Below are 14,068 nucleotides of genomic sequence, written 5' to 3'. Positions count from 1 at the left end.
ACCAATTCTGACACCAGCACTTATCTGTTGATTGCGCCTTATCTGTTTGCAAACCATGGACACAATTCAAATATAGCATGGGCACATTGGACACAACAAACTGACAACAACTCACTTGTTTCTGGACTTCAAAACTCACACAGCAGACAGTCACTCAGACAGCTCGCAGAGTTCTTTCAGTTCCACATTAGTTACACTTGAACTTTCAGTCCCGATATGACAGTCACAGTAAGAGTTTCTTGTTAAACCGTAAATCATACCGAAGACCAAGCAAATAGCATGTAATGCTGATTTCGAATTGAAAGCTGTTGCACTTGCTGACAAAAAAAGGAAATCGTAGGACTGCCTTCATACTGGAAATCATCAAGTCAATGGTCTGCATGTCTAAAAGACCAAAGACTGAATAGTGTTGGGCGCAGATGACTCCATGACGGCAGATTCCAACATTAACTCCGAAAGACGACACCAGTCCTCAGGGAGCAACACCCGGAATTTCTACAGAGGCTCTGATATTTTCGTTGTTTTTGTCTGACACTTATGAGTTGGACTTCTCGGGATTTTCAGGTCCAGATGAATGATTTAACCTAAAGTGAGTTGCCAATCCAAAGTTTAGTGTCACTGACTGTAAATTCTTTCTTCTACTTCATGGACCTGACAGGAGCGATTGGAAGAGTTGTAACATATGATTTTTTACATGTGATTTGTTTTCTCAAATTTGAATTCAAAATCAAAATGCTTGATTGTCTGCTTTAAGCAGTTAAAAAACATTGTTGCTTTCATTGTTGCAGACGTTAGGTGGATACAGTTTGAAAGAGCTGAACCTGCAGCACCTGAGAGCACAAATAGGCATTGTCTCCCAGGAGCCAGTACTGTTTGACCGGAGCTTGGCAGAAAACATTGCATATGGCGATAACGAGCGAGTGGTGTCAATGGATGAAATCATCGCTGCTGCACGGGCTGCCAATGTCCATGAATTCATCGCTGCTTTACCCAAAGTAACATTTTCTGTTATTCTATAGAGTACTGGGAATAGTTTCAAGTACGGGAAGACAAAAAGGGTTATGTCACTTGTGTGTGCATACATGCGTGTGTGTATGTATGTGCACTTGCGCTTGTGTAAGTATGAGTCAGTGTGTATGTGTGTGGATGTATGCTCATGCATGCATATGTGCATGCATTCATAGGTATGTTTGTGGTGTGTACACATGCATGCAATTACATTCATGCATTTTCTTCCCCAGTTTTGCCTCAGGAAACAAATTAACACAATGTGCATGTTTATTTTCTGTTGTTTACGCAGACGTTAACAAGGTAAGCAGCTATTTTTGTTATTCTTCCACCTTTCTGTTTTCACATATTTTGAGAATTGCCTCCACCAAATTCTAAAAAAACTCTCATTGAAGAGGTTAGCAAACAGGCAAAAAACCATGCTCGCCATTGACAAATGATCCACCATTTAGAACCCAAAATAAAACACAAGAAAGATTGGGTCCAGAGTACATGTGCCTCATGCTCGATGCAGCCATCGAAGACCACATCTGTATTGGGTATTTTGGCTGTAAACGGTGGGCCCATTTCAGCTGCTCACACTTAGCAAAGAAACCGTTTGATTTCCCGGTTGAATGTCCTGGCAGTTGTATTCGGTGGAACAGTGAGAAGTGCCAAGCAGAACATTGTGAAAGGAAAACTGAAACTGAAGCCAAAATTGACCACTTGATCAGAGTGATGCAGAAAATGCAAGTAAAAACTGGCAAAATAGAATCAGAACACATGGGCAAACGTCTGAATGAAAAGATCGAAAAGATGGTGTAAACGAAACTGACTGAAGCCTTGGACGAAAGAGGATAAATTGAAAAAAAGGAAATGTATTGTGATGCTGGTGGGTTTGAAAGAAAGTGATGGGGAAACACACACACACACACACACACACACACACACAGACGACACCACAAACCTGAAAAAAATACTGACTAAAATGGACCCAGTATTGACCAAAACAGAAATCCTTTATATCACAAGATAGGGACGCAGACAAGACCGACCAAGACTTTTGAAATTCAAAGTAAAAGAGAGACCCCAAGTCAAAATATTGAAGAACTATTACAAACTGAACGAAGACAAGAAAAGACAAGAAGATAGACTCTACTTCAACCCAGACCATACCCCCTTTCAGAGGCAGAAACACAAAGAGCTAAGGCAGACAGTGAAAGATCGCATCACAGCAGAAGAAACTGACCTTATAATCAGAAATGGTCAGATTGTTAAAAGACTGTTGAACATCGCTGGTGGAAGGAATGGTTCTGCTCCTTCACAAAAAGCTGCAGAGGTGGCCTCACCAGCCGACCAGCCTGCAGAGTGACTGAGCTGTCAGCAGGGTTATAATGTAAATGGTTTTAAAACATCAATTTTCCTTTCTCAGCTGCTGTTAGTACATATTCACATAATCTATAGTTTTCTAAACGACAAGGATGAATCGTTAGCACTCATAGAAGAAAGGAAGGCGAATGTTGTGGCATTGACAGAAAGCACAAGCAAAAAACCAAAAGGAAATAAATTTAACTGAATATCACACCCTAGATTTTGACTTTTTTTTAAAAAAAGAATACAAAGCCATTGCATGGAGTAGCACTCTACTTTCGAGATAACCTTAATGCCCAACCAGAAAACTTACTAAGTGATACATCATTTCAGGAGAGTGTTTGGTGCCAGGTCTCAGGTGATTCTGGAAAAAGGACCCTTGGTGTTATATAAAAGAGCTCCATTACAACTGATGAAATCATGATAAACTGCTGGAGTTAATGAAATCAAGTATGACAATATCTGCATCATGGGGACTTCAGTTTCCCTAAAATAGACTGGACAACCAGCTGCTCAAGCAAAGACGACTGATTTTGTGGAGGCTGTCAGAGAGGCATGTCTAATGCAATGTGTTGAAAAACCCACAAGGCGTTGAGAGGGACAAAGACCTACGAGAGAAGATTTAATATTTGTCAGTTCAGAAGATCTAATATCGGTTATAGAACATTACAGTCCTCTTGGAAAGAATGACTATGACGTTCTCTCTTTTTTTTTTTTTTGCTGCCCCACCATCTGCACCGTTTCAGTGGCATTACTCCCACGCCGCTCATTTAGATTCCCCCATACACGGCCACACCCGGGTTCGTCCGTCGTAGTTCCAGCGTCGGCAGTCCACAGGGAACCATCGATGTTAGGTCGCCAGGAGGCCACACACCAGAGGAGACCCTGCACTTCGGTGGTGTTCAGTGGTGCCTGTTCTGTTTTAACATACTTAGGACACCACCTACTAAGCCCCCTACTAACGACAATAATGGCTTAGTCGCGGAGCCAGACTGAGTGAGCGTCCCTCCCAGAGTGGAGACCGCCACCATGTCCCTCAAACAACAGCCCTCCATGAATCTGCCGACACTGACGACATTGACAGGACTCACCCCAAGCACGGAAGTGGAGGGGTATCGAAACTGAGGTCACCATGAGAGCAGGGCATGAAAGGCCACAGACTTTGAGACTATTTTGTTTCTATTGATGACGATGAAGGAGGAGGAGGATGACAGTGATGATGACGATGTTGCTATGGAGGTCCATTTTGGTTTGGGACTGTGTGACAAGGCTGTACTCTACGCTTCCTGTCATAATGATATCCCGGCGTTAACCAGGCCCAAGAGATACAGACACTTGCAGTGTTGGTCAGGTAATTTGAGCAACACACCCAAAGACGCATCCTTTAAGTGGATGACACTCGACTGTGTGGTCCCAGTCTCCCCATTTAAGCCCACAGCACACTCAACTCTGGGTAGGAGCCGGCCACGGGCCGAAAAACCCACCGCCGCTGGGATTCGAACCCGCGTCCTTCCAGCCGTCAGTCCGCGACGCTAACCACTTCGCCATGGCGGCTGGTTACGACATTCTCATTTTTGACTTGTATATGAAAAATTAAAACAACAGAACAAGTACTCAATACGACTTTGGTGAAGTTAACTATGATAATATCAGGAAAGACCTCAGCAGTATTAACTGGAGCCCTATTGAAAAATATGATGCCACAGTGGAAGAATGTTCGTCATATATTGAAAAACAGACTTTATGCACCACAGAGGCCAGTATAACTAAAAGAAGGTTAAGCGGCATTGTCAAAGTAGCACCACAATAGGATGAACAAAGCATTGTTTAAAAGATTAAAAAAAAAAAGAAGAAAGAAATATCGTGCTTGTGAGAGACCACTCAAGATGGTAATGACTATCAGTTTTACATTAAACTGCACAATCAGTGCACAAAGAAGATGAGGAAAACTAAAAGGGTACACGGAAAGAAAATAGCTCAAAATTGTAAAAGCAACCCAAAGTGTTTCTGGAAATATGTTAGAAGCAAATTGAATATGACCACAGGCATCAGCCCCCTGCTACAAGATCCGATGGTGTTGCATTGAATGAAATTCCAAAAGCTGTTGAGAATAAACTTAAGAATCTAAACCCTAATAAGGCAGGTTTTGACTCTGTTCCACATATTTGGCTCCTTGCAAAGATCCAATCATATGGAATACCTGGAGCTGTATTAGCATGGGTGTCCAGTTTCTCAAAAATAGAACACAAGGTGTTAGAGTTGGGAATACATAATTTTCAGAAAACAAAGTTTTAAGCGGTATCCCTGAGGGAAGTGTAGTCAGCCCCATTCTCATTACAATATTAATGACCTACCTGACATGGTTATCAGCCCATGCAAAATCTTTGCGGATGACACTAAAATTTATAACCTGAGCAGCCATAAAGATACATTACAGACAGATATAGATAAGCTTAAATTCATAACTTTTCTATGGTGCGATATCCAGTACTAATGGTGCTCAAAGCGCCTTACATCATCGATGTATCATCACAGATAGGAACATAACATAAAACATTACAACAGCTCAATCCAGTGCATTCACAGAATGAATAAAAAAGCATGATCCACCAAACAATAAAATTATCAAGTAAATAATGCTTAAAAAGAAATACATTCCTTAAGAACACACATTTTTTAGACACACACATACAAGCGTGCGCACACTCACACTCGCAGGCACACACACACACACACACACACACACACACACACACACATGCACGCACGGGCGCGCGCCCAGACACATTAAATATATCAACTGCACTAAAAGAGGTTTACGTGAGTATAAATATCTCTGTCATAAAACTCCATGTGGCGAACGGACTTTGGACTACCATCGTACTGAGTACAGAAATGTTTGTGGAAAAGGTGTGTTTTCAGATCTGACTTGAAGGTCTGGAGATCAGGAGCGTTTCTGAGGGACCATTGCAAAGAATTCCAAATTTGGGGTGATGGAGTCTCCCGTCGGTTCAACGGATGAGTAGGCAGGCAGGCTTATCTGTCAGTGTGTGTCCTCATATGGGAGAAGAGGCCGATTCTGGATTCTTCCCACAGGTGTTGCAAGGGAAAACGTCTCCAGAAGCTGAGCCCTGCTTCCTTCACTCACGCTTCTCCTTAATGGCCAGTGTTCTCTTGTTTTCAAACGTCTTTATGCCACTTGAGCACAGCATCCTCCAGCAACAGCGGTTAATGGCATCAGTTTCCCAGGAAGTGATGTCTATGTCACAGGCTTTGAGGTTTGTCTTCAAGGTGTCCTTGAAGCGCTTGGAGGGTCTTCCAAGTTCGCGGTGGCCTTCCTTCAGCTGGCCATACAAGAGCATCTTTTTGATCCTGCTATCTGTCATGCGGACAATGTGTCCTGTCCAGCGTAGCTGGCAATGGGTCAGCAGGCTTTCGATGCTGGGCAGGCAGCTCCTCTCTAAGACCAGGAGGTTGGAGACCCTGTCTTGCCACTTTATGCCAAGGATCTTTTGTAGGCATCTCTGGTGAAACTGCTCAAGTTGTTGAATGTGACGGCAATACGTCGTCCATGTTTCACAGCAGTACAAGGTGGTCAGAACAACAGCTTTGTAGGATTTGATTTTGGTGCTGAGCCTGATGCCTTTGCTGTTTCACAGCCTGTTGTTGAGTTTGCCAAAGGCGGAGCTGGCCTCGGCGATGTGCAGCGTCACTTCTGCATCAAGGGCTCCGTTGCTGCATAGGGTGCTGCCCAGGTAGCAAAACTTGTTGACTGACTTGATCTCTGTGTCATTGATCTTGATTGCAGGTGGAGGGAGGCACTGCTGTTCTGTGAGCTGGCTGGTTGGTACATGGACTTGGGTCTTGCTGAGGCTGATGGTGAGTCCAAAGCGCCTGCAGGAGGTTGAGAACCTGTCCATAATGAACTGCATGGGTTTGTGCAGCAAGTGCGCAGTCATCAGCGAAGAGGAACTCTCTTAACATTGCCTCAAACACCCTGGGCCTGGCATGGAGTCGCCGCAAGTTGAAAACTTTGCCATCTGTACGAAACTGAATGTAGATGCCCGGTCACAGTCTTGGAAGGCATCAATCAGCATGGCAGAGAAGAGAATGGAGAACAGTGTGGGTGCCAGGACACAGCCCTGCTTCACTCCATTTACCACAGGGAATGGATCCGACATGTCAGTATTTTCATGTACTTTCGCCTGCATGCCATCTTGAAATGATGCAATCAGCTGGATTAGGCTCTCTGGGCAGCCGAACTTTAGGAGGATCTTCCACAGACCATGGCGGTTCACCGTGTTGAAGGCCTTAGTCAGGTCTACAAAGACCATGTGGAGCTCCTTGTTCTGCTCACAGCACTTCTCTTGCATCTAGCGTACAGCAAACACCATGTCACATGTTCCCCTGCGGAAGCCACACTGTGCTTCAGGGATGACTGTGTTGGAGACATGTTCAACCAGTCTGTTCAGTATGATGCAGGCGAAGATCTTGCCAGCGATGCAGAGGAGAGAGATTCCGCGATGGTTATCGCAGGATGTTTTGTCTCCCTTCCGTTTGTGAATGTGGACAATTGAAGCATCCTTGAAATCCTGGGGGACCTCCCCTCTCTCCCAGATAGACTGGAACAGGGCAGTCAGCTTGTCTGTCAGCACCTCACCTCCATACTTGTAGGTGTCAGCTTGGATTCCATCCACTGCTAGTGCTTTTCCTGACGTTGTCAGCTTCTGGGCCTTCCAGGTCTCGGTCTTGGTGGGAGGGGCAGCAAGTGAGTCATTGACTGGTAGCTGTGGGAGGGCTGCAATTATCTCGTCAGATGCGGACGAGTCCCTGTTGAGGAGGGTGTTGGAGTACTCTGCCCAGCGGGCAAGGATGTATTTTTTGTCTGTCAGGAGGGTGATCTGGTCCAAGGCTTGGACAGGGGTTGATCCTGTGACTCGCAGCCCATACACAACTTGGAGACCATCATGAAGGTCTTCATGTCGGGAGCATCAGTAGCGGATTGAAGCTCTACGGACTTTCTCTCCTACCAGGTGTTCTTCAGCTCATGCAGCTTCTTCTGTACGAGTTGCTTGGTTTGTAAGAACTGGTTCTCCTTCCTTTGGCAGTCTTTATCGGAAATGTGATCCTGATGCCGTATGTGCAGTTTGTTCAGGAGCTTGGAGATTTGAGAGTCGTTCTCGTCAGACCAGTCTTTGTGGCTCTTCTGTACAAAGCCGAGTGTGTCAGCTGCTGCTGTATACACAGCATCTCTAAAGGTGCTCCATACCTCTTCTGCATCAGTCGACGCAGGAATTTCTTGGAGAGCTGCTTGGATTTGCTGCTGCAGCACGTCCTTGGTGATAGGGAGGCAGTGGATGTTCAGTTTCCAAGGGATTTTCTGCCTGGCTGGTTGGAGCTTGCGTGCAAGTCTGATGTTCATCTTGCTGCGTACCAGGCAATGGTCCGACCAAAGGACTGCTCCTCTCATGCAGCGTGTAATGGAAACATCACCTCTGTCCCTCTGCCGGACAATCACATAGTCCAGCATGTGCCATTGCTTGGAGCGGGGGTGCATCCATGTGTTCTTGTACTTGTGCGCTTGTTGGAAGAGGGTGTTGGTGATGGTCAGTCCATGCTGCGCGCAGAGCGAGACCAAAAGCAGTCCGTTGGAGTTGCACTTGCCAGTGCTGTGCTGTGCAAGGACTTTTGGCCACGAGGAGAAGTCCACGCCGACGTGGGCATTGAAATCCCCAAGGATGATCATCCTGTCCTTTCTGTCTACCGCTGAAATGGTGCGGCTGAGCTCCTCGTAGAAAACTTCTTTGATGTCATCAGGGTTGGTCATTGTCGGGGCATAGCAGCTAATGACTGTGGAGAAGCAATCCTTGGACAGCTTCAGACGCAGGGTCAACAGCCTATCGTTTATCCCATGTGGAAGGCTGTCAAGCTGTTGTGCAAGTTTGGTTCGTATGGCAAAGCCTACGCCTACATTGAAAACACACCAGCAGATGTCACTGAAAAAGACGGTCTTACTGGAGGCGTATCCTTACTTATCCACAAATCTCTTTTACACAGTCCTGTTCCCCTCATAACCAATTTACAAGCCGTAGCAACTAGAGTTAGTTTACATAAAACTATCACTATCTGCAACCTTTATCTCAGCCCTTCTATCCCAGTTCAAAAACAAGCCATTGAAAATCTTGTTCAACAATTACCTAGACCATTTCTTCTCCTGGGTGACTTTAACGGTCATTCTCCACTCTGGGGAAGTGACCGCACATCTTCCAGAGGTCGCTTACTGGAAACTATCTTCTCTGATCTTGATCTCTGTGTCTTAAATGATGGATCTCACACTTTCTTTGACTCTAGAAATGGTACATTCTCATGCTTGACTATGATTGGAAAGTACATGATGACCTGCATGGGAGTGACCACTTCCCTATTCTTATTTCTCCCACTGTTCGTGAGCCTATCTCTATTCCAGAACACTTTCTTCTGAATAAAGCCAACTGGGACCTTTTCTCTGCCATAGTTCATTCAAAAATGGATGAAAACAACATAATAAACTCTGATGATCCTATCAAATCTCTCACAGATGTAATATTAAATAGTGCAAAAACGGCTATTCCTACCTCCAGTAGATCACCTCAACTTCCCAAAACACCTTGGTTTAATCAAGATTGTCGAGATATTTGCTCGGAGAGGAAAAAGGCTCAACGTAAGGTCTTTAAAAGACCAACCACAGACAATGTTAGAGCCCACCAACGTCTCCGAGCGAAATCAAGACATATCTACAAAATGAGCAGACGCAATTCCTGGAAAAAATTTGTTTCCACACTAAATTTTAAAACATCTACCAAGAAAGTATGGAAAGTTATAAAAAAGATCAAGGGTAAAAACACCTGCCCCTCTTTCCATCACCTGAAACTAAACGACCGCCTAATTACAGGAAAAGAAGCAGTTGCCAACTTATTAGCGTCAACTTTACAGGAAAACTCTGCTGTCAACAGATCTGCTGCCTTTTCAAAATTAAGAACTCAAAAAGAAAAATCTCCTTGTGACTTTGACTTTGATGGTATCAAACTTTACAATCTGCCTTTTACGCTGGATGAATTGAAGTCGAGTCTCCAGTCATGCAATGACTCTGCAGCTGGGCCCGATGAAATTCATTACAGCCTATTAAAACATTTACCTGAAAGTTGTCTTCAAACAGTCCTAAAAGTTTTTAATCATATCTGGACCACTGATTACTTCCCTCCATCCTGGAGAAAAGCCCATATTATTCCACTTCCCAAACCTGGCAAAGACCCGAGCAACCCTTCAAACTATCGACCTATTGCTCTAACCAGCTGCATTTGCAAACTCATGGAGAAAATGGTCAACTCCCGCTTGATGTGGTACCTAGAAACTGAGGGGCTCTTAGCAGCTGAGCAGTGTGGTTTCAGGAAACACCACTCTACAGTTGATCATCTGATCCGTCTTGAGTCTACCATCCGCAATGCTTTTGTAAACAAACAACATGTTGTAGCTATATTTTTTGATCTGGAAAAGGCGTTTGACACAACCTGGAAATATGGAATTTTATCTGACCTTCATGACCTTGGTTTCCGTGGTCGCCTTCCAAAATTCATCCAAAAGTTTTTATCTAACAGACAGTTTCAGGTCCGCTTGGGTTCTTCTTTGTCTGACTTCTACACGCAGGAGCAGGGTGTTCCACAGGGCAGCATTCTCTATCCTGCACTTTTCAATATTAAAATAAATAGCATTATAAATTCTGTTCGCCATGGATCCGATTCTTCACTGTTTGTCGACGACTTTGCTCTGTACGCAACAGGGAAATCGTTTCCATGCATACAACGTCAACTGCAGTTATGTGTAGACAAAATTCAACAGTGGGCTGAGAACAACAGATTCCAGTTTTCTTCTTCCAAAACAGAGTGTATCCATTTCCATAATTTTAGAACCTTTTTTCCTGACCCAGAAATAAAACTAAAAAATGGAAAAATCAAATCTGTCAAAGAAGCCAAATTTCTTGGTATCATTTTTGACCAAAAACTGAATTTCCTCAGTCATATCAAATATCTCAAGAAATCTTGTCAAGAAGCTCTCAATGCACTCAAAGTGGTAGCTCACACGGACTGGGGTGCAGACCGTCGGACCCTCCTACGCCTGTACCGGGCCCTTGTGCGCTCCAAGCTTGACTATGGCAGCATTGTATACGGCTCTGCGAGAGACTCTTACCTTAAGAAGCTCGATCCCATTCATCATCAAGGATTAAGACTGTGTCTGGGGGCATTTAGAACGACCCCAGTTCATTGTCTATACGCTGAAGCCGGAGAACCCTCATTAACCCTCAGACGCCCCAAGCTATCTTTAAATTACTATCTGAAACTTTCATCTGATCCACTAAACCCTGCCTATGACATTGTTATGAATCCTCCCTCTCAAGAAAAATTTCAAGATAACCAGTCCTGCATTCCACCTCTGGGCATCCGCATTCTTCCACACTTGGAGGATGCGGATATAAACACTGATGTCATTTCTGATGATTCCAAGTTTCCGGACAGTCCTCCCTGGATGATAAAAACTCCTGAGGTGAGGTTTGACCTGTCTTCTTACAAAAAAGAGTCCACCAACTCCCTGATCTATAAATCATTGTATGCTGAACTATGCCAGTTGTATCCAGACTTCCTGCGCATTTTTACTGATGGTTCAGAGTCTGAGGAAGGTGTTGGCTGTGCTGCTGTATCCCCTTCTCTCAACAACTCGTCTTTATCTAAACATCTTCCAAACGACAGCTCAGTTTACACTGCAGAACTCACTGCTTTGGTTTTAGCTCTAAAAATGATTCATCAGTCACAAAACAAAAACTTTCTTATCCTCTCTGATTCTCTGTCTGCTCTGGAGGCCATCTCTGGCCGCAATACAAATCATCCCATGCTTCTAAAATTCCACGAGCTGCACACCTCCCTTAAAAATGATGACTATAATATTGTCTTTGTTTGGATACCGGGTCATTCGGGCATTTTTGGAAATGAGATGGCTGACCAACTAGCCAAAAGTGCAACAAAGCAGACCAAATCCAATTCCACAATTCCGTTTTCTGACCTGAAACCAAAAGTTCAAAGTTACACAAACAATCTCTGGCAAGAAGAATGGAACAACAATACCAACAACAAACTGTTCCAAATTAGACCAAATTTGAAAGAATACCTTCCATCTTTTTCTGGTAACCGCAGAGAGGAAACGGTGATATGCCGATTACATACTGGCCACACACTCCTCACACACTCCTATCTGCTAAAAAATGAAGAAGCTCCTTGGTGTATCCCTTGTCATGAACCTCTTACTGTGAAACACTTATTAATTGACTGCTGGGATTTGAACGAGGTCCGACATAAACACTACACAGCTGAGTCCTTGAGAACACTGTTCAGGGATGTGCCTCCCTGGGCAGTAATGGACTTTTTAAGAGAAACAAATATTTTTAACAAGATTTAGATATTTTTAATTACATGTTTTTAAAAAAAAAAGGCATACTGTAAAGATTTGTTGTGGTCACAGCCCTGAGATGGCCTAAGTGGCTGGCTGGGCTGTAAACATAAAAATTTTAAATAAGATATTTTATTTACAGCTTTGAGAAGATTTTTTGTTGAAATGTGGTAACAACCCTGAGATGGCCTAAACGGTCGGCTGGGCTCTAAACAACATGAATTGAATTGAAATTGAAAGCCCACGCCTGAGGTTCTTGGGGTGCCATCTTGCTTCCCAATGCAGTAGAAGGTATAGCCCCCTCCAACTTTCTCCAGCTGGGTTTCACCGGCAAACCTGGTTTCACTCAGGGCTGCTATGTCCACCTGGTAGCTATCAAGCATTCTAGTAATGAGCGCTGTGCGTCTTTCTGGTCTGTCGTCTCTGTCTAAAAGGGTGCGAACATTCCAGGCACCCAGTCAGGGCATGAATCCTAGTTCTTTTCTTCTGTTGTTTACGACTACTCACTCGTGTTGGATGTCCAAGTAGGTGCGGTTTCCTACTAGGTACTACTTTGTTTAGGGATCCGTTTATCTCTCCTTCCCCATGTGGGGAGAGCAGTGCTGTCCCTAAAAAGGGCTGCTCTGACACTGTGGGAGGATACGGCGCCGCATCTGCCCCAATCTACGGTGGACGACCATCACCCCACAGCCACCTGCGTGCAGTCATGACTAGGAACTGCCAGCAGCATCCTCTGCCTGTCCCCGTTACCACTTCTCCATTGCCGCAGGGCTTGGGAAAACTGGGTGTTGAAGGGCTAGCACATCGTTCCGATATTAGTCTGGTTGCCTGACCAGCACAGGTGACTTTTTTTTTTAGTGAGGAGGAGTTGTGCAGTCCCTTCCCCACTCTCTCGCCTACCGACGCTCACAGTCCCACAGGTGCAGATACTGCCACGTGTAGGACGGCCTTGGCAGGTGCAGATTTTTGCTTCAGAGGACTTCCAGCCAGGGATAAGAGCTCCCCCTGCCCTTTGGTCATCCTCTTCCGCCTTCAAAGCCATTGGGAAAGGTTTCCTCCTCCGCCTGTTCCATTGTTGGGAGACTTCACATGCATCAGGTAGTACTGGGTTACATGGTACCAGTAGCAAGGGCTATGCCCCTGACCTGACACCCAAATTTGGGGTACTTGAGCCATAAAAGACCTTTTCCCTGCACATTTTAAATTAGTTCTTGGGATTTTAATTAACAGTTCAGAACTGGATCTTAGCGTTCTACATGGTACGTATGTTTCCAGCACAGAGGAGAGATACGGGGGGAGAGATTCATCGGAAGGCAAGTGTCGCTAGTATATAGTAGATGCGGGACTGTATAGGAAGTCCAGTGTAACTGATGCAAAAGAGGTGTGACATGATCAGATTTCTTTTTTGCTAGGACGAGTCATGCAGCATTGTTCTGCACTTTCTGTAGTCTAATAAGAGAGGAAGATGGTAAACCTGCTAAGGTAGAATTGCAGTAATCTAGTCTGGACAGGACAAAAGAGGAAACCAACTGAGCCATGTTACGCATGTTACGCTACCTAGGAATACACTTTGACAGGATGCTGACCTTCAGAAAACATACGGAAAATACTGTTCTCAAATGCAAAAAGGGCCTTTCAGTCTTAAAAGCAATGGCAACCAAAGGTATTGAACAACGCCACCTCTTCCTGCTATACCAATCACTCGTCCTCAGTGTGATCGACTACGGACTTGGGCTAACAACACCGTCTCAAAGCAACCTCCTAAAATTAGAAAGAGTTCAAAATGAAGCTATGAGGCTGAACAACAAAGGACACGCCCACAGAAACCATGCGATACCTGCTTGACCTTCAGTGCAGGCCAGAAACAAGTTAGAACAGGTCAAGACCTACTTCAAAGCATTAGAAAACCCTCAAAACCCACTGCATGACGCAGTCAAAGAACCAAAAGACAGCCGCCTAGGACGAGGAAGATCATGGATGGGGCAAGCAGAAGACACAATCCAGCTAGTATGCCGACTACAAGACCTGAAAGAAACAAAAGAATGGGAGAAAAACCCCGAAAACCTCAACCATCTATTCAACACACCCACTCTAGGAAGACATTGTCGGGAATGGCCAGAGGGCAAAACTGATGCGGAAGTGAAGCTACTCATAGAAGAAAACAGTAAAGAAGAGGACATCATCATATACACAGATGGCTCAGTCACCAAAGACCAATCCAGTTGGGGATTCACTG

General features: G+C 44.6%; 1 protein-coding gene across 1 annotated transcript in view; it reads left to right on the top strand.

The window, feature by feature from the left end:
- LOC143277743 (ATP-dependent translocase ABCB1-like) overlaps positions 1–14,068 on the top strand; it is a 78,783-nt gene that overhangs the window by 57,805 nt on the left and 6,910 nt on the right. Inside the window, exon 25 of the mRNA XM_076582650.1 lies at positions 789–995. Coding sequence (XP_076438765.1) covers positions 789–995 — 207 coding nt within the window. The remainder of the gene's footprint in view (positions 1–788; positions 996–14,068) is intronic.

This window comes from Babylonia areolata, chromosome 2, assembly GCF_041734735.1.
Source record: "Babylonia areolata isolate BAREFJ2019XMU chromosome 2, ASM4173473v1, whole genome shotgun sequence".
Lineage (NCBI taxonomy): Eukaryota > Metazoa > Mollusca > Gastropoda > Neogastropoda > Buccinidae > Babylonia > Babylonia areolata.
Note: the sequence above shows the minus strand (reverse complement) of the source record. Positions and strands in the feature narration are given on the sequence as shown.